The sequence below is a fragment of the Lates calcarifer genome, linkage group LG7_1 (genome assembly GCF_001640805.2).
Source record: "Lates calcarifer isolate ASB-BC8 linkage group LG7_1, TLL_Latcal_v3, whole genome shotgun sequence".
Taxonomy (NCBI): Eukaryota; Metazoa; Chordata; class Actinopteri; family Centropomidae; genus Lates; species Lates calcarifer.
In genome coordinates, this window is record NC_066839.1 from 7,666,100 (window position 1) to 7,693,615 (window position 27,516).

The following is a 27,516-nucleotide window of genomic DNA, read 5'->3' on the forward strand; positions in this document are numbered from 1 at the left end:
GAACTCGCTCTGCACATGCGCGTGTCGGAAAGCTCCGACGATCTTTTCCGGGTCGAAAAATTAGCACACCCATGAATGTGAGCTAGCGGGCCCGAGTTCTTCGTTTCAAAAATAGAAGAAAGAAATCATAATCGGACATTTAAACACTGACAGTACAGAAGATTTCACTGTATCGTTCTGTAACCATATGACACAGGTGAGTTGTTACCGATAAAGGAGACTTTTTGACGGGGAGTGGGGAACAGACGGGAGTGCTAGCTGGCTAGCTAACTAGCGTCGGCAGCGGTGCATGTGCCGCATGTGAGCAGGGAACCAGGTTATTAGCTGGGAAGCTAACGGTTAATAAAGTAACTGTTTTTATTCGTTATTAAATGCGCTAACTGTTGTTGCTGTTATGACGCTGTACGTATTTTAAGGGGCTTTTTGTCTCCTTGGTTTGTTCACGTCAGTTTTTACCTTTAACTTTAACAGTAAGGGGCTTCTCGTTTGTCTGCATTGCATCATCCCATTCACAGCCAAAAATGTGAATAAAACCACCGGTGCCTACGTTGCCACTTCACTTAGTACTGCTTCACCTCCCTGTTGTTATTCTGGGAACAATTTCCAGGTTAAACTCAGTCGTTTTTGACCTCTTAGACAGAAGAACCTGTCCTGTAATCGAATAAACAGAAGGGCCATTCAAACGGTTTTGGACTGTTCTGTTAATATTTAAAAAGTGTTTCTGATATTTTGTCCACCGCATTTCAAACTGATGTAATTCAGTAATTCAGCTGTGCCACAAGTTAAACATTCAAACCTTCATGAAGGCACAACGCTGAAGTTCCCTAATCTCAAACTGTGTTTTAAACTGTCTTTAGCTGCTCTGGGTTAATGTGGTCCAGATATGACAAGTCTAAGTACAGTGGTTTTTGGTGTAGACCTGGTCTGAAGTGGTCTAGAGAGAGGGGGTAATCAGTGAGATCACCCTTTGTGTGTGTTTTCTCAAATAGAATAATGGTTTCAGAAATCTGAACCAGTGTTTTCAATCAGTCTCTTGCTTCTCTGGCTTAATGTGGTCCAGATTTCACTATTGTGGTTTTTGGTCTAAATACCAGCCAACTTGTGTTGTATTGGTGCACAAATATAATCAATGTTTCACACATCTAGAACTGTGTTTTAACACTCTGTAAGTACTCAGGTTTGATAAGTGTAAATGTGATCTGTTTTTAGTCTGTAGTGTAGTGAAATGCTTTAACTGTGATGGGCATTTAAACAGTTTCATGATCATTTCCACACCAAACATCTACTCAGTTAATAAAGAAGGCCTGCAACTAACGAGTCTACATTCACATTTATTTTACTTTACAAAGAGGCTTAAGAGCTGAGGAAAATGTGAATGTATATGAGTAAGAATTACCATGGGTGCTGTCAGTGTGTCCCAGGAGTCGATCCATTGTTCTTTGTCTATGGAGCAGCCTCAGCATTTGCCTCTAGATCAGTGGTTTCCAGTGTGGACATGAATTGTCAGCAATTTAACCAGTATTGTTTGAATTTGCAAATTTCTACACCCTGAAGGTGAAAAATATTATGTATTTCGGTAGAAAGAACCAAAGATTAGAAAAAACACAGCTTTGAAGCAGAAATGTGTCAATGTAGAATGAATAAATCTGTCTAAAGGGACAATCTGTTAATTTATTACTGTGCTTTAATAAAGTTATGGAACTTGTGAGACAGATTTTTAAAATTCTGAAGTAAACTGAAGCAACAGAAGCAGAAATATCCTTACTTTTCCTCTCTTCAGTCCAAAAACTATGGATCCTGCTTTTTGTTAGATTTCCCTTGCTTGGTAAATTCCCATGTCTCTTGTAGCACAGGCTTTCAGTTAAAGGATATGTAGCCTTCAAGTCCTTTGATAACATTGCCATGACATTATCACGGTTATTTTCTCAAACTTTATTAAGTGTCCTCCAGAAACATAGAATACAGTATACTGACATTATGCTATGCATCGGCTGTTTTTATAAGCAGAATCGTACTTTTCACGACATGTAAACTGGTCATGATGTGTTTGCGTTTCCCTCCCAGGACACCTGTAATAAACTGTCTTACTGTTTCTGTCATCACAGCGATGCCGGGGCTCAGCTGTCGATTCTACCAGCACCGGTTCCCAGAGGTGGAGGATGTCGTGATGGTGAACGTGAGGTCCATCGCAGAGATGGGCGCCTACGTCAGCCTCCTGGAGTACAACAACATCGAGGGCATGATCCTCCTGAGCGAGCTGTCGCGTCGACGTATCCGCTCCATCAACAAGCTCATCCGCATAGGCCGCAACGAGTGCGTGGTCGTCATCCGAGTAGACAAAGAGAAGGGTGAGTACAGATGGAAGACTGATGGAGATAAAGGCCAGTGGGTGCCAAGTCTCTGCGTTTGGTTGCTCACTATTTTGGCTGCCGTTGCCAAACTGGTCGGTGGAATAAATATAATGAAATCATCAAGAGTGAAGATTTGTGACTTTCATGGATATAATCACAATATGTTGTAAACTTGAGGGAGAAATTGCATCTTATTATGATGTAATGAAAAAGTAGAAGCAGTAGGAATATGGTTGTAATGCCCCTTTATAATAGTGATTGTCACAGATATACTGTAGTATCTTTGTATGTATGACTTGTAAACTTGAAGTTATCAACAAGCGCTGCGGCTAGTAATAATATAAGTAACTGTTAATTTATCATCAGCAGGTTTTTTTGATGAGAAACAGAATAATAGTTTACTCCAAAGTGTTCGTAATGAGTCCGCTTCTTATCTGAAATTTCCAGAGGACAAACTTGCTTTACTTAAGAGGAGAGATAAGATAAAATTTCATATTTAGTCACACCAACTGCACAAATGCCAGTATTCAGCTTGTTCTGATAGGAAATTGGAGAAAAGTTAACAAGTTGTGAAGCTTTATTCATCAACTGATCAGTGCTTTTACTCAGTAAATTGAACATCAAAGTTTTTTCCCACTCCCACTTTCCACTTCCCACTTTCTCTTCAGGATACATTGATTTATCAAAAAGAAGAGTTTCCCCAGAGGAAGGCCATCAAGTGCGAAGATAAATTCACCAAATCTAAAACTGTAAGTTGAACTGTTGTATCCAGAGGCATAGTCTTTTGTTTTCTGTTCCTCATAAACATGAAATTCATTGAAACTTTTAATTATGTATTGAGTGGTTTCCTCCATTCATGCCAAACATATTGTGAAAATGTTAATTCTCTGAGTTATGAAAAATGGAAATTTATCTTTATTTGTAAACCTGTTTTTTTGTGTATGACTTTGAACTGAGCTGATTGGAGGCGCTGTGTTCACAGGTGTACAGCATCCTGCGACATGTGGCAGAGGTGTTGGAATACAGTAAGGACGAGCAGCTAGAGAGCTTGTACCAGCGCACCGCCTGGGTCTTTGATGAGAAATACAAGCGACCAGGATACGGAGCTTATGATGTCTTCAAGCAAGCTGTATCGTAAGACTCAGCGCACAAAAAACTCATTCACACCCAGATTCTACGTCAAATTATCAGATCAAATCAAATGGTGAATATCCTCCTTCCTCCAGAGATCCAGCCATTCTGGACGGTCTGGACCTAACAGAGGAGGAGAGGAGTGTGCTGATCGACAACATCAACAGGCGACTCACTCCACAGGCTGTCAAAATCAGAGCAGGTAAATGGCTGCCGCCGCCGCCGCACTGTGTAACAGCAGCTTTAATAATGCTTGAAACAGTAAAGCTGTAGTGTGATAGTGCATCATTTGGTCTTAAATATGAAATAACATTTTCCCTATTCCCTGCTCTACCTGCAGACATTGAAGTGGCATGCTATGGATACGAGGGCATTGATGCAGTGAAGGAAGCCCTGAGGGCCGGGCTCAGCTGCTCCACAGAGGCCATGCCCATCAAGGTAATATTCTTCCTTTCAGTCACCACCTAAAAACCATCGTATTGACCATGACACATTTGTTGAGATGACATAAAATCTGCAGTTGTTATCATTTTCTCTGGCTAAGAGCTGATACTGTCGATGTTTAAAATGCAGTGTACATGAGACTGATGTCGTCTTGCGCTTGACAGATCAACCTGATCGCTCCCCCTCGCTACGTGATGACAACGACCACTCTGGAGCGCACAGAGGGCCTGTCTGTCCTCAACCAGGCCATGGCTGCTATCAAGGAGAAGATTGAAGAGAAGAGAGGCGTCTTTAACATCCAGATGGAGGTGAGCAACTTCACTATCTCTGTGCAACCTTGCAATAGTTAAATCCTTTCCTTTGTCTCTTCATTATTGAGTTTCTTTACATTTCAAATCAGGTTAGGGTGTACAGTGAGCATGATGTAACGCTTATTATTAAACATCACCAATTAATCATCAACCAATCATGTTCACACATAATCCTCCCTGAGTAGTGAGACGTGGCTATTCCTTTAAAGGATGATTCATGGTATTTCTGAACCTGGGCATTATGTTCCCACATTTTTAAGGTGTAAATGTTTGATAGAGGAATCAGTTTCGTGAACAGCGTACCCGGCGACCACGAACAGCTGCTGCAGTGTAATCCAAAAGGCAGTTGTCCACGTCAAAATATGTGCAGTAAAGTGCTTGTTTTGCCACGGACAGGCTGGGACTGCTCAGTGTATGACGAACAGAGTTTACGGTCCGCGGCATATGCCGGTCGTTTGCCGGTATCCTGCGTTGTTTTCCTAAATACTCTGAATATTCTGTTGTGTCACGAATACAATTTGTTGCCAACTGAAAGGATAACTCTGATATTTTGAAACCATGGACCTTGTTTCCCTTATTAATGATTGACAGGGACAAAAATCTGTGGAATCGGCGTATTATTGATCAGGAACGGTGAACCCGGTAATCCCTACCAGTTAAAAACAGTATTTTTACCGAGCACAACACAGGAGCTGCTGGAATGCTTTGCCCACATCTGTTAGTTAGTATGTGTTACTGTGTGACTTTCTGTGGTGGAGGAAGAATTCAGATTTACCTTAGTCAATGTGCTACACGATAACTAGCGAACTAACAGGTCGAGGCAGCGGTGTTTCAGCAGCTCCTGCGTTCTGCTTAAATTACTGTTTTTGTCAATGGAGACTGGTTTAGATAAAAAATAATTTTAATAACAACCTGAGCCTGCCAGTGACAAAACCAACTACTTTGGTGAACTACTTTGATGTGGACTTGCAGCAGCTGTTAGCGGTGTCCGGGTTCACTCTTCCTCGTCGATACTGCAACGATTCCAAAAACGTTTGTCTTTAGTAATTATTTACAGCCAAAAACGTGATCCAGAGTCAAAACACAGCTATCCCTTATTCAAAAGTGTGGTTTACCCCCGCTGTTTCATTCGCTGTTTGATCATGTGACGCGGCTCGACTCGCATAGCCCGACTCCGACATGCCTAAGTAGGCATCCCTCAGAGTCCAGTCATGCTGACTACTTTAGATAAATGACATTTGTTGGATTATAATGTTTATAACGCTCTTTAAATGTAGGCTGTTATATGGCTGTTTAAAACATATGTCCGGTAGTCGTAGACCTTTTGATTAAAGCGCAAGATCAGTTTTGTTTAACCAGAAACTTCGCCATATGTAGCTACCAGACTCCATTGACAAAAACAGTAATTTTACCAAGTAGAACAGGGAGTTGCTGCAATACAGCTGCCTTGGTCAGCTAGTTTGTTTGTGTTATTATGTTGTACTTTTACTTATGTAAAGGAGCTGAATACTTCTTCCATCACTGGAAGTCATACAATAACAGCAGCGGTACTCCAGCAGCTCTCATGTTTTGCTAGGTAAAGTCACAGGTTTTGTCAATGGAGCCTGGTAGTTATATATAGATGTGTTTACAATGGTTTGAGAATAAAAGCAACATTTTGAGTTATTATGAAAATAAATCTCAATTGTTACACTTCATATCATAATCCTGAAATATAACATGAATGTTCTTAGGTTTTATTATTTTTAGCTTATGTACAAATCACTAAACTGTAAATTGTCCTCTTCAGCCCAAGGTGGTGACAGACACGGATGAGACAGAGCTTGCCCGGCAGCTGGAGAGGTTAGAGCGGGAGAACGCAGAGGTGGACGGAGACGACGACGCCGAGGAGATGGAGGCCAAAGCAGAGGACTAGAGTCTGTCCTTGGAGGAAAGGCTAGTGGGGGGGTAAAAACATGAAAGGAGAAAATGTGGACAGACCTGGCCAGTCACTCAGTCCAACAGATGTTAACTTTCACATTGCAAACATTAACTGGCGTTACTAGTTCATTGGCAAACATCCAGGTTTGTTCTTTAGCAGGGTTTGTCTCAGAGGACAGTCGCTCAAAATACCGTCTTTCTTATCCAGACGTGGACATGAGGAAAGTTAAAATTACAAATTCCACATTGATATAGTTTCTATTTTTAAGTACACCAATTTGAATAAATATAACTCTAAAACAACAAAAGCTGTTTACAAGCAGTGGCCTTCACTTGCGTCTTGCTTAAGAGCCCAGTGTGTTCAGTATCCATGACGCTTCATCTCTGGATGTGATTGATTGAAGGGGAAACGCATAGGCTCGTCTGTCTCTACACCGGTCAGCGGTGACTTTGTTATGTGCTGTTCCTCTTCCAGTTAAGGGTTTTTACTGGCAAGACCTGCTCTTGTTAAGCTCACGTGGCATCAATAAAGCTCTGGAAGTTTTGATCTCAATGCGTCTTTGTCAGCTGCTGTGGGTGGACTGAATAAAGTGACACCAGACCTTTCACTCTTAAAACAGACAGGTAAAATAATCAAAGGACTAACACTAATTGTAAGCAAAAGTAGTGAAATTGGTCTAAAGTACGCCTACTGTATATTTTGCACAATGAGTTGAGAAAGACAAAATGCCAGTACGCCACCTGTAAACCTTGGAAAAAAGTCACAAATTTAGTAAAAAGTAATGTAAAGTGCGCAAATTGAAGTTGACCAGTTTCACAAGGGCCATTTAGTGACTGTTCTGGAGCTTTTTGATCTTGTCACATGTTCTTGCTCAGTAAGTAGAGTTTGCCTAGTTGTTGAGGAATTGTAGATGTTAACTTTAATGAGGCTTTTTAAAAACTTAACAAATGTCTTCAAGTGCTTAAGATGTTTAAACGTCCATTTTCTTAATTCCATAACTAGAGCTAGGGTTCGGGTCTGCTGAGTAACAACATGTAGTTTGATTGAAAGCTCCAGAATTGCTACTAAGTAACTGCACGGAGAGCTGGTTGTTTTCGAGGTCAACTATAATACTTTGGTTAGCTCTGCAACTGTGAAATTTAACACAAAGTAGTCGCGAAACGAAAAAACAATGAGGATGAGAAGGATTACGGTGAGGAAATCAAATTCTGGTTAACAAACAGTTATAAAAAAATCTATTTTATTCAAATGTTCACCAATACAAAAACAAATGGAGAGCATCTTCACAATTTCAAATCTTTTGCCCTTCTTAGCTCATTTTCCTATAGTGGTCATGACGTGTGTGTGTGCTTTTACAGCTGCAGGGATGTCACCACCCAAGATATTCTGTGGGTCTTGTCATTAGACGCATCTCAAATGACAAACAAGGGTGTTTGTGAGATGGTCTGAGGACGAGAACATGCCAACACATTTAATCAGGAATGCGATAAGGAAAAATGAAGGAAAATTAACTCAACAGAAGTAAGTTGGAGTTGAGTCTAAAACCCTGAATAAATAACCCTGTAAAAAAAAAAAAAAAATTAAGAATCACATCCTTGTAGTTATGCATACTCTAAAGTCTGTCTGCTTAATCAACCGCAACTGCAAGCCTGATTTCACACCTTAAATACTGGCTGCTTGTAGCAAAACCTGCAGACTGACTCCCCACAAAATGTGTGTTGGCATGTGTACAAATAAAAGTACCAAGGACCAAAAAATGTTATCTGGCAACACAACAATGGTCCTGGGTGCCTGTCAGCAGCTTCCTCTCAGAATTATTTCTACATGGTCAAATAATGACGTACTGTATATACACAAAAGTACACCGACACAGTCAGCACCTGCCAACAGAGAAGGGTGAATGTAGCCTGAGTATGTTGAGACAAAAAGTAGACAAGACCTGAACAACTGGTGCAAATGTGAGAATGAGAATCTTCAGTTCCAGTCTGTACTGGTATGAACAAGTCGCTTTGTTTTGGGTGACATAATTGCACTACACTATTTTACACTATGTATGAAAGGAAAAAAAAAAAACAACAGTTGATCTTCATTCAGTGGTTGTTTTGCTTATTTTACCAGTCCAATTTTCTTAGCCTCTGTTTCATAAATGAGTAACCTCCACATCTTCACAATGAAGACTTCAGCTTCTTCATCAAGAACCTGAGCAAGAGTGAAAAGAAAATGTAATAAACTGCAGGAGAATAATAAAAGGGCAAGAAATTCACCCATCATTTTAAAAATTTTCTGTTGATGATTTCATTGCTATTTTGATGTTTACATTTATTGAGAGTGGTTTAATACTGTATTTAATAAAATACAGAATATACATAGTCTGAAAGTCAGTGATGCCTCAACTTCTGGCTCATAAAGTGCATTTTAAACCCAGAGAGTGAACATTTGGATTCAGCCATTATCATTTCTCTCATACTTAATGATGATGAAGGCTATACTTAACGAGAAGGGTAGCATCCTCAGACTTCACCTTTTCTTTTGACTGTCACAAAAATAAAAGCATTCAACAGTGTGAAGGATTACTCACCATGGCAACATCATCCAAGATGCTCTGTGGCATACTGTGAGCCATCACCTGAGAAAACAAACAAAAGAAAACATCAGGATCATTTTCATTATTTTACTTTCTTTCCAAGTCTGGATGAAGTATATAAACATCAGATGATCAATACCTTGGAGCAGACAAAGTCCACTAACGTTGGCTCTTCCTCTCCGATGTACTCAATGATCTTTTTATTGATCCAGGGCCGAACACGTCGTTCCATTAACGTCTATGGGACAAGAGATAACAGTAAGTCAATTATGTTTCTGCCTGTGCACTCGGTAAATGTTATTAAGCATCTACAGTTAATTTGTCAGCATAGAAAAAGATTAAAATAAAGACACAAGCTCATTAAATACAACACATCTCTCCTCACCGCATCAACCATCGCCCAATCCAGTGGGTAGGAGAACAGCTCAGGTTTTGCTGTGGGAATCTTCTCTATCAGGCTCTTGATGTGTTTGCGTTTCTCTTCGGCGTTGGCCCCCTTTATGCTGGAGAGCCCGGCCCCGTCAACCCCGAGGCTCTTGTCGTCATCGTAATCCAGCGGCACCAGTTTCCTTTTGCGGGGCTGCTCGTCCGCCTCCTCATCATCAAACTTGTCAAAGACACTGTCCACAGGCAGCTTCTTCCTTTTGCCTGCGTTGGGTTGACTGGGGCTTCCTGTGGCACCTGGAGAGGACAATAAGTTTAAAATGATTAAATTATTGAAATGTAAGCAGCACAAATTACATATAACTTAAGACTGCTGCATGTATATTTAAATTAACAATTCACCCAGTTCACTCCCATAAATCCTAGTGATTCCCTACATTATCTGGACTAAATTTCACTGTCCATTGAGAATGAGGGTCTTTGTGCTCCATACATATAGGTGGTGAGAGCCATCGTAACAAAGAACACATTGTAAGCTTTTCCAGTTGAATGAAAGTATGTGAGGAAAGACAGCAGAACTATGGCGTGTGGTGGGTGGTTGTTAAAATGACAAAAATCCATTTTTATTTTCATTACTGATTAATGAGGCATGGTGCAGCAGGGCAGCATGATGGTGCAGTGGTTAGCACTGTCACCTCACAGCAAGAAGGTTCCTCCCACAATCCAAAGACATGCAAGTTAGGTGAACTGGCAATCTGTAAAAGGCCCTGCCTCTCACCCAAAGTCAGCCCTTAACGGATAAGTGGTATAGACTAATGGATAGATGGATTATTTTTATGATACATCAATTAATCATTTTGTCTATAGAATGTCAGAAAATAGTTTAGAATGGCTATTGCAATTTTAAGCCAACATGATGTCTTCAAATTGCTTGTTTCATTGACCACGGTCGAAAACCCAAATAAAACAAAAAAGCAGCAAATATTTGCAATTAAGAAGCTGGAATAAGTGGGTTTTTGGTGATTACATTTCTAGCTGACTAACGGTTTTATTTCTTTCTGTGAGTGTTTTTACATGTTTCTTTTAGACCCACCTAGTTTGAGGCTGAGACCAATCTTTGGCCGGTGTTCCTCATGTGGCAGGGCCTCTGGGGGCGAGTTTTCGTGGGGGATGATGATGCCACAGGGCGACTCGTCCCCGGGTGTGTTGGGGGACACGTTGCCGCTGGCAGATGACACCGAGGGTGCTGCTGTGATGGGCCGCATTGTGGGCTTCAAGCACGGTTTTGCATCAGGGTTGTCTTCGTCGTTGTCATAATCATCCTCGCCCTCCTCTACCTCGTCGTCTGAGTGGGCAGGCCGCGAGTGGGGCTCTGCTCTGTCCTGTTCCCCTCTGCGGTCCCGGTGGTCCCGTGAACCCCTGTGGCGCTCCCGTTCCTCCTCGGGCTCCGGCTCTTGGATGATGGGAGGTTGTCTCAGACGCTCCTCCTCTTCCTCTTCCATCTGGACCAATAAGGTGCAGATATGCAGAAAATAAACACCCAATCACAGTGTTTTCCAGAAAAGAAGGTCAACACACAATGAAAGCTGGACACCACTGATGTGCAGAGGTGCAGAGAGACTCAGATGATAAAGTGACCTTCACAAAGACAACAGACAACATGCTCACTCACTACACATATGCAGGCAAACACACACACACAGCATTATTATAGACAAGCCTACCCTGCGTAGCTCTGCGTCGGGGTCTGGATGTCCCTCGTCTAACAGCCTCTGTCTGATTTCCTCCAGCTCCTCCTTCTCTCTCTTCCTGTCACGCTCGTCCGCCTCCATCTCCTTCTCTCGGTCTCTGAGACGCTTCTGCAGTGCACTGCCCCTAGGGGTCACAGCAAAAATTACAGCCTTCAGAACAATGGCCATAGCTGCAGTACTGCATCTGCTACAAGTCAGATCTGGGTCACACAGCATCTGGGGTGACTTTTTACTTTGTTTTAACATGTGCAGGTGCCACATGGCTGAGATCTGTCACACACAGCAATGAAATAAAGACCTAAATATATTACATACATATATTCTATGAATGTTTTAAGAATTTGCAGCATTACTTTCTGATACTTTTAGCTGACTATAAAACATGCAAATCCTCTTTACAAAGGCAAAGGTGTGACTTTATTTTTGATTGACAACCTACTCTATCCAAGAAAAGAACACAATAGCATTTTTTTTTTCTGTTGCTCACCTGTAGTACTTCGGGTCATCTCTGTCATCATCGTAGTCTTCAAGAAACTCTTTTAACCTTTTGCCCTCTTTCACCTGAAGACAAACAAAGTCATGCTTAATTTTTTCAGACTAACTATACTCACAAATGTATTTGACTGACTCTTAAATGTATTTATATGAATATAATGCAGCACATTTAGGTCTTCTTCACGAAAACACAGTAACATAGGCTCATTTAATAGCGCTGTTTAACAGGAAACTAGAATTGCTGCCTTGTGGTTGTATGTCTCCTCCGGCTAGTTGCAGGTAAATAGCTTGTGTTAATTCTTCAGTTATGGCCAGATATGTGTTTTGTGAGGTCACAGTGACCTCAGCCTTTGACCACCAAAGTATAATCCCTTCATCCTGTAGTCCAAGTGAAATTTTACACCAAATTTAAGGATATTCTCTCAAGATGTATCTTATGTATGTATGTAACATGATGACATATCATGTTCATGATAATGGGACGGATGTATGGATGGACATTCAGCGTCCTCTCACCATTTCTCGTCGGCGCTCATCTTCCCTCTCAGTTTCCTTGGCATAATCCCGTCCCTTCTTCCTCTCCCTGAGCTCCCAGTTTTTTAGACGCTGGAGTAAAAACAGAATCGGGTGAGCCACAACCAAATACATACACACCTAATTGCATTTATTGTTACAAAGTTGAACCTGTGACAGTGCTGTTAAGAACCAGTCTCAAACCATCCAGGTCACCATCCTGTGCTCCCCTACCTCCTGATAGGCTGCTTCTTTGTCTCTGAGTTTCCTCTCCAGCTTCCTGCGTTCATAAGCCTCCTCTTCGTCCTCCTGGTCTCGCTTCTTTTCTCTGTCTCGGTCTCGACTCATCTCCCTGCAAAAAAAAGGGTGACAATGTAACTTTTAACTGAATCTGATTTGGAACAAAATACAACACTTGGTAAGTCTGAGGAGAACCACCAAGGAAGTGTCAATCAATCATCAAATTTTTACACTTGTTGTAGACAGATAATCTGTCACAGTCAATATTTACACAGCTCTTCTGTGATTCTATCTGAAACCTTTTAACATGAAGGTTTAATTTTCCTTTACCTGGACCGGCTGCGGTCAGTGCTCCTCTCGCGGCTTCTGTCCCTCTCCCATTCTCTGTCCCGCTCTCTTTCTCTGGTCCTACGGTCGCGATCTTTGTCGCGGTCTTTGTCTCGGTCTCTCTCCCGTTCTCGCTCTCTTTCCCTCTCCCGCTCCCTCTCTCGTTCCTTCTCCCTCTCACGATCCCGCCGCTCTCTCTCCCGCTCTCGCTCCTTCTCCCGCTCCCTCCTCTCCCGTTCAAACTCCAGCCGCTCCTTCTCCCTCTTGTCCTTCTCCTCTTCCAGTTTCTGCAGAGCAAAACACAGACAGGTTCAGCCAATGCCACACGTGATCCAGTGAGTCAATTTGCTACTGTGCACAGATCAAGTGGTTTCCAGATTTTAGGGATAGACTAACAGATTTCATATGATAACATGCCCTATACTAGTCAGTGCAGGGGTTGTAATAGAAGCTGGGATCCTAAAACTCAAACTGGGGAAAAGCTGGTAGGATCAAAATGCTCTCCCTCGTAGAGAGACAGCTTCAACATACATCTAAAGCAATTAAATGAAGTGTTTTTGTCTCAAACTTGCAGTGTATACTACAGATTAACAAGAATGTAGCTGGAAACCACTTTAATGGTCAAAAAGATCTGTGGAACATTTTCAGCTTGAGGCATTCATAACGAGAAAAAGGCGCTGCAAAAGACAATGCTTTTTCTCTCCTTAAGAGTCCTCCTCTCAGAACAAGGAAAACAAAAACAGAAAACAGGCGTCAGTCTTTTGTTGAACTAGTTGTTTGTGACTTACAGGTGTTGAACTATGGACTCAGCCCTTCGCTGCCCCTACAAGCCTTTTAAGTTAGGCCTGGGAGGAAAGCAGGTCACACGGTATACAAGGGAAAAACGTTATGGGATTCTGTCTTATCTTAAGCATCATCATAATCATTATTATCATCAGCATTATCATCATCAACAATAGCCTTTACTTCAACGTCACTGGGTAAAGTGCTAAATCAAGAAATGAACATAACATCAGTTACATTTCTGCACAGATAAATGAAATTGTAGAAGCGGTCTTACCCCTGCAGAAGTCTTCAGCAGCTCTTCATGACCCATTACTCAGACCCACACACATACCACAACTTTATGGGCAATACACACAAGGCTTTGAGTGCATGCGGCAACATTTATAGTTAAAATGGCATCTGATATGGATCAAGAGTCCAGTATATAATGAAGTAAAACACTATGTTTAGTGTTCTACATTGCCATTGCATTTAGGGCATTTAGATGAATGTAAACTCTAAGTAAACTGAGGTTTAACACTCTCATATGAAGCCAAATGAAGTCAGACAGACCTATAAGCCTTGGGTGTAATGCAACTCAAGAGAAGGAAAGATGGGAGATTTTAGCAATAAATTGCAAAAACACTTATGTGCCTCAGGGTACATATTATTTATTACTTATATGCTTTGACTGTAGTACAAATCTATTTTATTGATTTAATGTCAGGTGTCAATTCTGCATCTGTTTTGGTTTATTTTACTTACCTCTGTACAGTGTCTACCTGGGCTGTCTGAACGAATGCTTGTCCACCTGAACTATTGTGGGCAAAGAATTACATACAACATAATCTTGCTAGTTTGTCAGACATTTTTTTTTAATGGTCTGCAGCAGTTTTTTTCAGCAGCTCTTTTAGTATCATTGTTACTGTAATAGCAGTCTAACAGTGTTAGTGTTAAATTGTTTTTCTCTTTCCTGTTTTTGGTTGAATCTTTGACCTGGATTTAGAACTGGTTTTTGCAAATTCCATCTTTTTCCAAGTAGAAACATGTTCTGTTTACTATGTAATACAATTTACTTTGTCTGTCTACTTGTGTATTAAAATGTGCACAAACTTGCTGAACTATATTACTAAAAAGAAAAAAGAGGCAGAGTGTCAGATAGTGATGGAGAGCAAGAGATAGAAGAGAAAACTCACACAACAGCGCATACAGAGAGCACGTACCTTGTCAGTCTTCAGATCAGCATGCTGCTGTGGACAGGGCGCCCCCCCACACTAGCATCATAAAGGCTACAGCCAAAGTCACTGCAGTGGTTATTGACATGAGTCCTTGTGCTTCAACATGAACACCATTAAGACAAACCATCATTTACAGAGGACTCGCACGGGTTCACTGACTTTCCAGCTTTCAGGGGAGCTGCCAATGCTGTCATAAATTCAGGAACATTAAGTAGGGAAGTACCTTTATGGTATCAAATGGTTGGCTAAATAAAGAGCATCATGAGCCCAGGCCAACACACACAAAAGTGTAGTGCAGTTGCCCCTATGCAAGTCCTCAAGAGGGGGACGCCCAGTATATGTATAAAGTAAATGAAGGCTGATACTTACATCCTATCCTCGCAACTTTTTCCAAAGCTCTGAGATTCATCTTGCTTTAGTCACCATATGATCACTATCATAATGGTGGGGTTTAATGAATAGATTAGCTTTTAAGTAACTTTACATCGTCTCCATGCATTTTTGTGTGATGAATGAAGAATGGATCTATAATGGTCACACCTAGATAGTTTTACTACGGTGGTCACAGGTGTCAAATCAGGCCCGAGAACGGTGACAAAAATACTAGCTGTCTGCCTACTGGTGGTGTTTTAACACTGAGCATGAAACATTTCATATAATATAGGGCGAATTAAGATGCTTGGTAGTGTAAATTTTAAGGACTGCCAATTTGTTGCGCAGTATGCATGTTACTGAGATCAAGAAAAGCTTGTTAAGTGTGTCAACTAAATGTGTAAGCTCTAGGAGTGAACTATGTGAGCAGCTGCTGTCCAAAACCTGTAATGTCAACTACAAGATCAAAGGAGCCACTTTACCTTGTGAGTGTCACGAAATTTACTAATCTCTCTGGAAATCAGGTCTCTCTTGTCCTCTTCCATGTCAATTGTGTTAATGTCGTCCTATGGAAAAAGGGAGGAAAAGTCAGTTCTTAGGCTGAACTAACAACACTCACTTTCACTTTTAAATGTCAAGAGAATGGTGGTACAAGTTGGTGAAGAATTTATAAAGGTTAGTTTACCTCTTCTTTTTTCTCCTTTTTTCTCTTTCGTCGCTGAGAGTCTTCATCCTGTGAAGGCGCGTTGAGTTCAGCCGCATATTCCCGCATCAACCCATCAATAGCACCTTTAATTATTTGATCCTTCTTCTTGGTCTCCTCGTCTAGAACCTCTTCTTCATCGTCTCCTCCATCTTCAGCCTTTTTTGTCTGCCAGTCAAGGAAATAGATCTTGTTTATTATCTAATTTGATCATTGCAATAGATAAACATATGTGAATCTCTTAACAAATGTGTGAGAATGAGATGTGGCCAGTGATTGAGAGGCCTGGAATGACCATAGGTGCATGATCGACTCCTGAGGCAATGAGGACAGACATACTGATTAAACTCAGGGCCAGGAATTCTTGAAAACAGATTCATACCCCATTTGCAGTCTTCTTCTTGGCCTTCCACTCGTCTAGCTGAGCTTTTGTCTTGGCATCCACCTTCACCAGGAGATTTTTGTCTCCAATCTGCAGGTCGTGAAGCAGCCGCAGGGCTCGCAATGTAGACTCTGGCTCCTTATACTCACAAAACCCAAAAGCTGAGACAGATAAAAACAAAAATACATAATGAGGCAGGTTAAAATGTGGTAATTTATGGTTCAACAGGATAATTATTACAGATTTATTCTATCATTACTGATCTGATTAAAGTGAAAATGTCTAGTCAGAGCTGATCACCCAAGTTAGTCATAGGTGAAAGTATTTCCTGACCTAAGGATGCTCCATGTGAGTATTATGAATTACCTTGAAGCTTGCCAGAGGCTCCTTGGACTCTCTTCCAGCTCAGGACAATTCCACATTTCTAAAACATCAGCACAAAAGGAAGAGTTCACAACACAGGTGGAAGTGTTTTTTTAATGCCACAACACAGGATTCAGTGTCAACAGACTGCCTACACTATTTGGCTTTAAAAAAAATCCAAAACTGTAATATACATGGCATAGGCATGCACAGAAGATTTTATTATGCAATTGATGTTCCTGAAAAGATTTGTAATATATCTTCATCTAATGGAAACCATGAAAGTTTTAGATGTGACTGCTTGATGAAAGGATAGCAAAATCAGACCTGTGTCATTTCAGAGAAATCTTGGATGCCTACAAGACAATTCTTTTTGGATTACATAACTATTGCATAACTGAATGGCTTAAGTGCAATATTTGTAAATCCCTTTTCATCCCTTACCGCCAGCAGCTGTCTGATCAGCATATCTGAAGCTTTCTCTGATATGTTCCCCACAAACACTGTGGTGGTGGGGCCACTGCTCTCATCGTTGTCTTTGGCTCGCATGGCTGCAACATCCTTCTTAGGAACTGGAGGCTTACTGACAACTGGCACAGAAGACACCATCACTGCAGGGGTAGGGGTCATGATGCCCATGTGAACTGGGATCATTGGAGCTCCTGCAACCACCAAAGGAAATGCATCACTAACCAACTACCAACTAAGAAAAACTTATGATTACACAAATATGAAATCTTGTAGTAACAAGCCTCCGTTTACTGGCCTATAGGCTGCCAGTGTTGCTTATATAAAAACTATGTTCAGCACTAAGTGAAAGAGAATGCCATGCATATTTATGAGGGAACAGGTTGGTGCTTACCTGAGGGGAAGCCAGCATACTGAGGGGGAATCCCAGGAGGAGGCAAGAGCGGCCGGTTTAAATGAGGAGGAAAGGACATTCTGGGAGAATCGGACCGACCTGAGGGGAACAGTGACAACCATTAGCAGTCTCTTAATGACTGATATGCAAAACTCAGACCTTGAATAAAGTCTTACAAACAATGTAACGTATATATTATTGATACAGTTGACACGTATGCAAGTACTCGCGTAATTCGTTACAAGGATAGAGAGTAAAACACTGACATGTTTTGGTGCTAACGTTACAAATCAGATGCCGATGTAAGACTTTTACTATCCCTCTTAGCGGGGCGACGTTCACTAACTTTGTGTCTGGAAGACCCACTGTTTATTAACTGTATATTGATACATTAGATTATCGTGGTACATTGTGTTGTAGCTAAATTACTCAATCCCAAATTAAGTTGTTATGAATACTAGCGGCTTAGCTAACTAAAGCTAGCACAAAGCACGCTACCGTACCCGGCACAGGCTAAATTCGGCTAAGCTAACATTAGCTAAAGCTGGCGTTACCTAACAGATAGAACTCACTTTTTCAGGCTAAAATGGATTAGGAATGAATGTTTAAATGTTCATATATACATACCCCGAATCAGGTGGCGTACAAAGCGATAAAAACAGCTATGAGAAGGTTGTTAATTATAAAAATCTTTGTAACGTTCCGTGTGTTGGATTAGCACACTGGCTAGTCACGGGCCTCCAAAAACACTGACGCAAGCGCTTTACGTACCAGATCGCAAGCGCGCTTGTTTTGTGTATCACGACGGGGCCGCTGGACGAAGCTACAAAAAGTGGAAGGGCGACCACTGGTACTAGCTGGTACAAGCCTAACATTACAATTAGTAGTAATAGCAGTTACACATTACTATTTCATACAGTAATGATAATAATGATAATCGTATTGTGCTGCTAATATGTTAACTTCTGTATAAGAATTAATCCGAAAGGTCAGTTCATTTTGGCTCTCAGTTTTCCTTTAAAAAATTGAGGAACAGGTAGAGGTGTCAGGAAACGATAATATACACCAAACAGGTAAATACAAACAAAACAAGTGTGCTCAGTTACAGCAACTGCCTACTAATTAATTTAATATCAATTAATTTAAAAGATAAATGCTAATGCCACTGTCCATTTAGAGTAACTAGCTTTAAATATTGATAACTGTTGATTTTTTTCTCAATTGATAGACTGTTTGTTTTGTCCATAAACTATTAGTAAACATTTGAAAACAATTAAAATGCCTAGAATGGTTTTCCCCAAACCAAGGTGACATAATTTTAAATGTTTTATGCAACAAGGGAAAGCACTAAATCCGCATATTTGAAAAGCTGGAAGCACCAAATGTTTGGCCTTTTCACTCGAAAAAATTCCAGAAGTATGATTAAATTATTAATTGATTAATCAGTCTGTCCTTTCAGCTCTATCCATGTCTTGATTTTTATTGAATTTTAAAACACAATAAAACTTATTTTGTAATGTATTACTTCATGTAATGTAAAAAGAGTTTAAACCACAAGCAGCCCACTTTGTGTGGGTCCGTAAGAACTTTTACCTTTAAAATGTGGATTTTATTAGTCGTATTACTCCTGCTAGGTGCCATTATCCTGAGGTATCTTTAAGATATTTTAGTCTAAAGTGGGAATAATCATATAATGAGTCCATGTAGCGCTGTAATGCAGTTATTCGTATATTTCAACGCTGCAGTGTGTATCTGTGGATGGTTACCATGGTGTTTTTGTTCTCTGTGACAGCAGCTGTGCCGCGAGGGCTGCATCTGACAAGCCCGTGACGTCACTTTAGGCGGGTTTTTTTCATGGAAAGTGCTAGAAGAAACGAAGCACACCCTCCTGGTTTTCAAATATTCCTCCATCGGATTAAAAAGATCCTCGCTCTTTGTTAATTTTCCTTCAAATTAACGACTAACTTGTAATTCTTATTGATTAGATTTCTTAGTTTGATGCTGATAATTCTGTCTCGATGGTACAGGGCGGCAGTTATGATGCCTAGTCTGTGATTACAAATGTGGTCTCTGAGTAAAACTATGCTTCTGGCATCAACAGTCACAAGGTGGCAGCAATGGTGCGCTTGCCACAGTGATTGGCTTCATTATTTACAGTATTTTCAAAGGTACAAGGCTAACTTTACCATCAAATTTTAGCTTGGACTGATTGTGAGACAATGGGCCCCTGGAGACAGACATGTAAAAGGTCCCCTTCCTCTCCTTACAGGAACACAAAGTGTTTTTCTTTTAATTTCAGTCTCTCTAGAATCGTTTTAAGCATCTTCATAGTTGTTTCTCTTTGTAATTGATTTGTGGCTCTTTGTGGTCAAATGAATGAGTTTCCCAAAAATAAATGTTAACAGTGTGACGTTCTGGCCCTGGGGCCCCCTGACACCTTGGGGCCCTGAGTGTACACCTGACAGGCCTGTTCAGTAATTCATAAATGGCTTTTGTGTGCACTATGCGGGGATGGAAAGTAACAGTTGCCTTATCAAGAATAAATAAAACACGTTTAGACTTGATTTCTTATCATAATTTACTATAGCTGCACATCACCATGCAGAATTTACCATCAATAATGTACTATTACAATGCACTGAAATGCACCTGTATATCCTATAATTGTCCTATAATTGTCTGCTAGTATAAATAATCATGTATTTACTATGTCTTGAACTACCCATGTCAGTAACCTCAGTGTTCTTACCTTAACTAAAAATCAAAATTTAACGAGTTGTCTTTTACATACTGACCAGTTTAAATGGTAGATGGTGCGCCGCGGATGGATACGGCCGCACACTGAAACGCATGTGTATAAAGATTCCGGTCTATTAAAAGGAAGTCCCTTTCCATTTCCCTGCGTCAGAGAGCAGAAGGGACAGCACGTTGGTTGCATTTTATTCAAGAAAAGTCAACGAAATAAACAAGGTATGTACACGAATGTTTTCCTTGCACATAGAAGACATTATAGTCCATAAATGTTTGAGTTTTGCCTGCCCGTCATTGAAAAAAATCCACCGATGTATCCATGATGGGAGATCATGAGTCACGACGATAACCTTAGCATCATAACCGTCTTGTGGGCTACAGTTAGCATATTAACGTTATCATTCTTATGTCTCCATAAATACTATATAATGTTTCGTCCACACACCGTGAGATTATCGTGTACTGACTGACGATTTGTGATGCTGAGCGGTGTAACTGCGGCATTCTGCCGCACTGTTAGGCCGGGCTTGGGTTGCACCAAGGCAGGTGTGGTGGAGATGGCAACGCTGACTCGGTTTATTTGACGAAGCTAGTTGTGAAAATTCACACCAGATCTGACTGGGGCCAGGTCATAAAACACGACCCTTATTAAACCCCCTTACCCTCAAATCGTGCTGGTTTAAGATTATTACGGTAACCGTTGATTTGTGTAGTGTTTGACTTCAGTAGTTGGTAACGTTAAGTCAGTTAACGGTTACGTAACTAACGTAAAACAGCGGATTTGGTTCATGTTAACATACTTGTGGATTCAGATTTACATTTTGATTCATGCTTTGTTACATTTTTATGGCAAATGACTGGTTTCGCTTTATCTTTGTTTCGGTGATAAATCTGTGTTACTGTAACGTCATGTTAGGCGACGTCGTCCTCATCCCGCGGCTTTGAACCTACGATTATTACCGTTTTAATCAGGAGTGAACATTTTGTGCCGGATTTCCCAGCGGTGTCCTTATTTTCGTCTCCGGCCGTTCCTCAGCACGTGTTTGCGGGGTCCATTGTCTGTCAGTCGACGCCATATTGGTTAACTGCTACTTCCGCCGATTTGTATGCACTACGATGGAAGCGCTCCAGTTTTAGGAAACCGGTTTATGATCCCGTTTTATGACTAACCAAACTAAAAGACAAGATCTCATATTAATAAATGACAGCATTTTATGTTCTGTTGTAGCCCTCTGTTGAGTCATTGTCTTGTTTATCGTTCCCTGACAATAATGTACATTTCTGATAATAATTGTAACCTTTTCAAACCTGAATTTGCTAAAATGTTGCATTATTTCCTTTTGTGCAGATGCCTGAAGAAATGCACCAAGAGGAGGAGGCTGAGACCTTTGCCTTCCAGGCAGAGATTGCTCAGCTGATGTCCCTGATTATCAACACCTTCTACTCCAACAAAGAGATCTTCCTTAGGGAGTTGATCTCCAATGCTTCTGATGTAAGTCCTCTGGAGCTTGGCACTGTTTTCTCTTCTTAGACCACGATATAGCTGATTTCAAGTGCTTTTAATGCCCAAATTAATGTAAAAAATTAACATACAATGACATGTTTTTGTAAATATCAACTGTAATGTCTCTCTTCGGTGTACAGGCATTGGACAAAATCCGCTATGAAAGCTTGACTGACCCCTCCAAGCTGGACAGTGGCAAGGATCTGAAGATTGACATCATCCCCAACAAAGCTGACCGCACCTTGACCCTCATCGACACTGGAATCGGCATGACCAAAGCCGACTTGATTAACAACCTGGGTACCATCGCTAAGTCTGGCACCAAGGCCTTCATGGAGGCCCTGCAGGTGCGAAATATGATCTAGATTTCAGCATGTGGAAAATGAAGGCCAATAGCACACAAGATTTAAAGATTTTCATAAAACCATAGACTGTCCAGGGTTAATTTTCAACACTAAGCTGTGACAATGTACTAGTATTCAGTTATTATAGTGTTCATTGCTGTTTTTACTTAAGTTGTGACTATGTTCCCTTTCAGGCTGGAGCTGACATCTCTATGATTGGTCAGTTTGGTGTGGGTTTCTACTCTGCCTACCTTGTTGCTGAGAAAGTGGTCGTCATCACCAAACACAACGATGATGAGCAGTATGCCTGGGAGTCCTCTGCCGGAGGTTCCTTCACAGTCAAGGTCGACAACGGTGCGTGTCCTGGCAACATTACAAAATCAAATATGTTGAGATGGCAACATTTGACATAAACTGTTACCTACTCTGACAATGCACTTCAGGAGTCTGTATGGCTTGTGCTGTGTTCATCATGTTTGGGTTAGGGTTAGCATTTTTCACTACTTTCTGATTTATATAGACTAAACAATTGATCAAATAACTGTCAGCTTAATCTAATGTAAATAATGCTTAATTGCCCTGGCTTGTGACCTGCAACAGGTGACCTAAATGGGACACTAGAGAAAATACTTTAATTTTAACCTAAGCAGTTTTAAAATCCACAGAATTATGCAACATGTGTGAATTCGGTACTGTTAAATGATATATTTTAAATGATTTGAATGAGTAATAATGAAGCCTTAAGTGGTCTTGTGGCTAAAGGGTGGCCGCTTCATCTCCTAGATAAAATGTGCTAATGACTGTACAACTCTGTCGACAGGCGAGCCTGTTGGCCGTGGAACAAAGATCATCCTGTACCTGAAGGAGGACCAGACAGAGTACATTGAGGAGAAGAGGATCAAGGAGATTGTCAAGAAGCACTCTCAGTTCATCGGCTACCCCATCACCCTGTTTGTAAGTATTTAAATTTGACTTGACAGCGTTCCGTTTTCCTTGAGTACGGACTAAAGTGTTGTCAGTGAAGTTAAACTCAAGTCATGTTGATTCACAGGTGGAGAAGGAGCGTGACAAGGAGATCAGCGACGACGAGGCCGAGGAGGAGAAGGCAGAGAAGGAAGAGAAGGAGGATGGTGAGGACAAGCCAAAGATCGAGGATGTGGGCTCAGATGACGAGGAGGACTCCAAAGACAAGGACAAGAAGAAGAAAAAGAAGATCAAGGAGAAGTACATCGACCAGGAGGAGCTGAACAAGACCAAGCCCATCTGGACCAGAAACCCTGACGACATCACAAACGAGGAGTACGGCGAGTTCTACAAGAGTCTGACCAACGACTGGGAGGATCACCTGGCTGTCAAGGTAAACCGTGCAAGGCTAAAGCAGACTGTGGCATGTGCATGTGCTGCAGCCAGCACAGTGGCTAAAAATTGCAGTTAAAATAAGTGAATTCTTTTCCACTTCACAGCACTTCTCAGTGGAGGGCCAGCTTGAGTTCCGGGCTCTGCTCTTTATTCCCCGCCGTGCACCTTTTGACCTCTTTGAGAACAAGAAGAAGAAGAATAACATCAAGCTGTACGTCAGGAGAGTCTTCATCATGGACAACTGTGAAGAACTCATCCCAGAGTACCTGAGTAAGTTGATGGCATGGACTACAGAAACATTCCCTCTGCTCTGCACTGTCTACAAGGAACCTCTTTAGCTGCGAAACCTTAATGTAATACTGCAGGATATGTTCAGCTAAACTGTTTCATATTTACTCCAGACTTCGTCCGTGGTGTGGTGGACTCAGAGGACCTGCCCCTCAACATCTCCAGAGAAATGCTGCAGCAGAGCAAGATTCTCAAGGTCATCCGCAAGAACATCGTCAAGAAGTGTCTGGAGCTCTTTGCCGAACTGGCTGAGGACAAGGAGAACTACAAGAAGTTCTACGAGGCTTTCTCCAAGAACATCAAGGTATCTAAAACAAACTTGTATTTTACTGCATGGATTTCTATTTTTCAAAAAAATCTGTTTGACAAGCTTTTAATGAAAGTTCCTCCATATTTCACTCCATGTGTCTTCAGTGCATCTCCATGGATTCACAAGGTTTACTTTCATTGTTGTGGTTGCTGCTGTTCTAGCCTTAAAAACAGTGTAGCCATAATATTTGCTGTAGGCCAGCTTAAAATGTACTAGATAGCCACAGAAAAGAGATTAATTTACTCCTTTCTAGAAACTAAAATTTTACCTCAGTATCAGCTATTGTTCAAAGCATTTAAGTTACAAGTCTTATGTGCTATAGACTAGAGTCACTTAGTGGTGTAGATTAGTCACTTAGCATTGTTAAATTTGTAAATAGACTTGTGCCCAGTTAACCTAAATTATTCATTATTCTGCCTGTGATTGATCTCTCATGTCAACACAATTAGCTTGTCCTACAGTATGCTTCATATGATGACAAAATGGGTAAGAGTAATGTTAAATTTTCAGCTCTGGGACCTGTGTAATGAAGCAACTTTAACTTGGTCATCTTTGCTTTACCTAGTTTGACTGAGCCAAGTGTATTCATGGGAAATATTTTGAATACAGTTGTCATCTAATTGTGTGACTTAGTCTTATGTTAAAATAGAACTACCATTGATTTTTGAGAGGGGGAAAAAAAAATCTGTTTAGCTAGAGAAACACTTCAATACAGGCCTGGTGTTGGGTGCCCTTTCAGTATTTAACAGTTGTCCATTATCATCTCTCTGTAGCTGGGTATCCACGAGGACTCACAGAACCGCAAGAAGCTGTCTGAGCTGCTGCGCTACCACAGCTCCCAGTCTGGAGATGAGACCACCTCCCTCACAGAATACCTTTCTCGCATGAAGGAAAACCAGAAATCTATCTACTACATCACCGGTGAGTCTGTCTCCCAGAAAAGCTGATTTTTATGATGCGTTGTCTGCTAAATGAGCAGTGAAATTTTAGCTTTACTTCTGTTCAAGCATACAGTACAGTTTTCTAAAGTGGTTTACTTACAAGCAAACTGTATTAAATCTGTCAGGATAACACTGATGCTCATCTCTTGTTTTTTACCTTGTAGGTGAGAGCAAGGATCAGGTGGCCAACTCCGCCTTTGTCGAGCGTGTCCGCAAGCGTGGCTTTGAGGTCCTGTACATGACAGAGCCCATTGATGAGTACTGTGTCCAGCAGCTCAAGGAGTTTGATGGCAAGAGCCTGGTCTCTGTCACCAAGGAGGGCCTGGAGCTGCCAGAGGACGAGGAGGAGAAGAAGAAGATGGAGGAGGACAAGGCTAAGTTTGAGAGCCTCTGCAAGCTCATGAAGGAGATCCTTGACAAGAAAGTGGAGAAGGTCAGTGAATTAATAAATCTGTTCTTTTGGTTTGTTTTACCTAAATTTTCCCTTCATATTGCAGCATTTAGGTTTTTTTTTTTTTTTTTTAAATTCACAACTGCAGTTGACAGTGTTGTGTTTGGTAACAGGTGCCCTAATTGATCCCAACTTGTATTGTGGTGAGTTCATGCTGACTTGAGGTGGCCTCTTGGGTCTCGTGTGTTATCAAGAATACCTGGAATGATATGCAGTTTTTCAAAAATGTCTTGACTAGTTATAGGCTCCAAATGATTGTGTGGAGATGCTTTAAGTCCAGAAATATTTGAAAACCTAACTCATGAATGTGACTTTGTAATACTTGTCTAACATGCCTGGGTTTCAGTTTGCATACTTGGTTTTATTTAATGTGAAGATGAAGTTTAAATATTGGCCAGAATTGTGTTTAATTTTAGGTCTGGTAGAATTGAAAGACAAATGTTTGCCTTAAACGTGCTGGTGTGTGATTTCTAACATGACTGTTACGCATGTGTTTATTAACTTGACTTCTCCTCCTCTTGAACTGTTAAGCATATTGTGTTACAATCTAAACAAAATGTCCCCTGTTTGGCTGTCTTGTCCAGGTGACAGTGTCCAACAGACTGGTGTCCTCACCCTGCTGCATTGTGACAAGCACTTACGGCTGGACGGCCAACATGGAGAGGATCATGAAGGCCCAGGCACTCAGGGACAACTCCACCATGGGCTACATGATGGCCAAGAAGCACCTGGAGATCAACCCTGACCACCCCATCGTGGAGACTCTCAGGCAGAAGGCCGACGCTGACAAGAACGACAAGGCTGTGAAGGACCTCGTCATCCTGCTGTTCGAAACTGCCCTGCTGTCCTCAGGCTTCTCCCTGGACGACCCACAGACCCACTCCAACCGCATCTACAGAATGATTAAGCTCGGACTGGGTAAGGACACACTGCAGATGAACTTTGGCATTTATGATACTGGTTACTTGTATTGATCCAACAAATAACACAAACCGTGTATCTCCAGGCATCGATGACGACGATGTTCCCACAGAGGAGGCCACCTCTACAGCCGTCCCAGATGAGATTCCTCCCCTAGAAGGCGATGGTGACGATGATGCTTCACGCATGGAAGAAGTTGATTAAACCAACTCCCCCCTTTCCAAATTTCTAACACTTTAGCCTCACTTTTCAATTGTTCATCCTTTAAAACTGCAGTAACTGCAAAACAAATAGTCATTCATGTTGTGTGGTGGACCAGTGTTGCTCTTGTGTCTAGAGCATAACTCTGCAAGACCTTTTTAAGAAAAGCAATTTTGGTTTTTGCTGTATAAGTTCATGGTGACAGCACATTTGTTTTAACAAGTACCCTGTTGCACTGAGTTTTAGTGGTAAATGTGTGAACATGGGAATGGTACATTCCATTGTCAGGTCTGGTGAAGGGTTTTGGGAGGTTCTGCTCATGTGCAACACTGCACGCTGCATGGAGAGAGGACTGTATGATTCCTTTGCCTGAGTCCAGGCTTGTCTGTATTTCAAGTCTTGTTTTGCAAAAAATTAAAGATGTAATACCTTACTTGCTGTTTTTCTTGCATCTTTGCCTTAACCACCTGAGACTTGAGTTAAAATCAGAACCTGCACTATTTTGAGACTGAAAAAGGAACTAGCTATTAACATTTAGTGACAACATTTGAGATGTTACTGAAAGCTTTCCTTTCCAACTGGTTTAGGCTGTTCCTCCATGTGACCACTAGGTGGAGACATGATATATATACAGTTTCAAGTAAACTTTTTTTTTTTCAGCAAGGTCATTCAGAGGTATAAAATCTATCAATCAAATCATAGTTATTGTATCATACACACATTGACTTGACTGATTCCTAAAAACACAGTGGAAAACAGTTGCTGGAGAAAACATAACACATTGCATCTCATCTCTGTCTCCTTCCCCAGGGTCTACAGTTGAATAGCCAAATGAGGGTTCACTTCCTAAAGCTTAGTTTGTTCAGACATGGACTTTATACTAAGGAGTTAACCTTTACTTCACTTCAGCTTTTAAAGATTAAGTCCTTTTCAGAAATCCATACTATACTATTCTTTAATATATTTGTATATATTATATAAAATGGTATAAAACTGAGGCAGACATACCCTCCATTCTGAAGATTAGGTTTTTTTGGTCATTAAGTGTTTTCACTCACAAGCTGATGGTAAATTCAATCCTATGACACTCTTTGGAGTCTAGTATAAATCTACAGGCTCTTCATTTAGATAAGTTGAATAGTGGTTCACATAATTGGAAATATATATAAAAAACAGAAATGTAATTCTGTTACATGAATGCAATATCCTTATTAGTTATCAGGGAATATTAAAATGGTTGTTATAAAATCAGTGCAAATGACGTCAGTAAGATGTCACATAGTAGAGTAGATAAACAGAGCTGTAGGTA

The 27,516-nt window shown here is 41.0% G+C and overlaps 3 protein-coding genes across 4 annotated transcripts; 2 read left to right on the top strand and 1 right to left on the bottom strand.

Annotated features, from left to right (window-relative positions):
• The first annotated feature begins 32 nt into the window (after positions 1-32).
• Positions 33-6,710, top strand: eif2s1b (eukaryotic translation initiation factor 2, subunit 1 alpha b). Its single transcript, XM_018661641.2, is given in 9 exon segments — positions 33-196; positions 2,106-2,348; positions 3,020-3,060; positions 3,062-3,100; positions 3,334-3,485; positions 3,578-3,684; positions 3,823-3,920; positions 4,091-4,234; positions 6,027-6,710. Coding segments are annotated over 8 exon segments (948 nt in total). The 5' UTR covers positions 33-196; positions 2,106-2,107; the 3' UTR covers positions 6,153-6,710.
• A 671-nt stretch (positions 6,711-7,381) lies between these two features.
• On the bottom strand, positions 7,382-17,923 carry rbm25b (RNA binding motif protein 25b). Its single transcript, XM_018661635.2, has 17 exons — positions 17,765-17,923; positions 17,138-17,236; positions 16,720-16,937; positions 16,279-16,336; positions 15,913-16,073; positions 15,513-15,698; positions 15,310-15,393; positions 12,456-12,739; positions 12,120-12,237; positions 11,889-11,978; positions 11,365-11,438; positions 10,851-11,001; positions 10,220-10,628; positions 9,128-9,423; positions 8,882-8,980; positions 8,737-8,784; positions 7,382-8,357 (listed from the first exon to the last, which is right to left on the bottom strand). Exons 2-17 carry the CDS (start codon positions 17,214-17,216, stop codon positions 8,265-8,267), a joined length of 2,448 nt encoding a protein of 815 aa, XP_018517151.1. The 5' UTR covers positions 17,217-17,236; positions 17,765-17,923; the 3' UTR covers positions 7,382-8,264.
• A 2,026-nt stretch (positions 17,924-19,949) lies between these two features.
• On the top strand, positions 19,950-26,640 carry hsp90ab1 (heat shock protein 90, alpha (cytosolic), class B member 1). Of its 2 annotated transcripts, none has more exons than XM_051071816.1 (12): positions 19,950-20,107; positions 21,237-21,380; positions 21,533-21,739; positions 21,931-22,090; positions 22,557-22,690; positions 22,788-23,093; positions 23,200-23,365; positions 23,497-23,687; positions 24,467-24,614; positions 24,799-25,067; positions 25,199-25,228; positions 25,670-25,878. In XM_051071816.1, the coding sequence occupies exons 2-11, from the start codon at positions 21,237-21,239 to the stop codon at positions 25,205-25,207; spliced, it is 1,734 nt and encodes a 577-aa protein (XP_050927773.1). In that variant the 5' UTR covers positions 19,950-20,107; the 3' UTR covers positions 25,208-25,228; positions 25,670-25,878. The 2 variants fall into 2 exon arrangements, with proteins under 2 accessions (XP_050927773.1, XP_018517152.1); XM_018661636.2 differs by lacking the exon at positions 25,199-25,228 and adding an exon at positions 26,092-26,640 and having other exon boundaries at positions 19,951-20,107; positions 25,670-26,003.
• Positions 26,641-27,516: the final 876 nt, after the last annotated feature.

What these genes read in the sequence shown, in the direction of transcription:
- rbm25b (XM_018661635.2), bottom strand. Translation starts at nt 17,216, where the DNA reads ATGTCCTTTCCTCCTCATTTAAACCGGCCGCTCTTGCCTCCTCCTGGG. An exon ending in AGAAGAAGACTGCAAATGGG is followed by an intron (nt 15,699 to 15,912) that starts GTATGAATCTGT and finishes CTTGACTGGCAG; the next exon opens with ACAAAAAAGGCTGAAGATGG. An exon ending in AATTTCGTGACACTCACAAG is followed by an intron (nt 12,740 to 15,309) that starts GTAAAGTGGCTC and finishes TTTGCTCTGCAG; the next exon opens with AAACTGGAAGAGGAGAAGGA.
- hsp90ab1 (XM_018661636.2), top strand. Translation starts at nt 21,237, where the DNA reads ATGCCTGAAGAAATGCACCAAGAGGAGGAGGCTGAGACCTTTGCCTTC. An exon ending in ACTCATCCCAGAGTACCTGA is followed by an intron (nt 23,366 to 23,496) that starts GTAAGTTGATGG and finishes TATTTACTCCAG; the next exon opens with ACTTCGTCCGTGGTGTGGTG. An exon ending in CTTTCTCCAAGAACATCAAG is followed by an intron (nt 23,688 to 24,466) that starts GTATCTAAAACA and finishes ATCTCTCTGTAG; the next exon opens with CTGGGTATCCACGAGGACTC.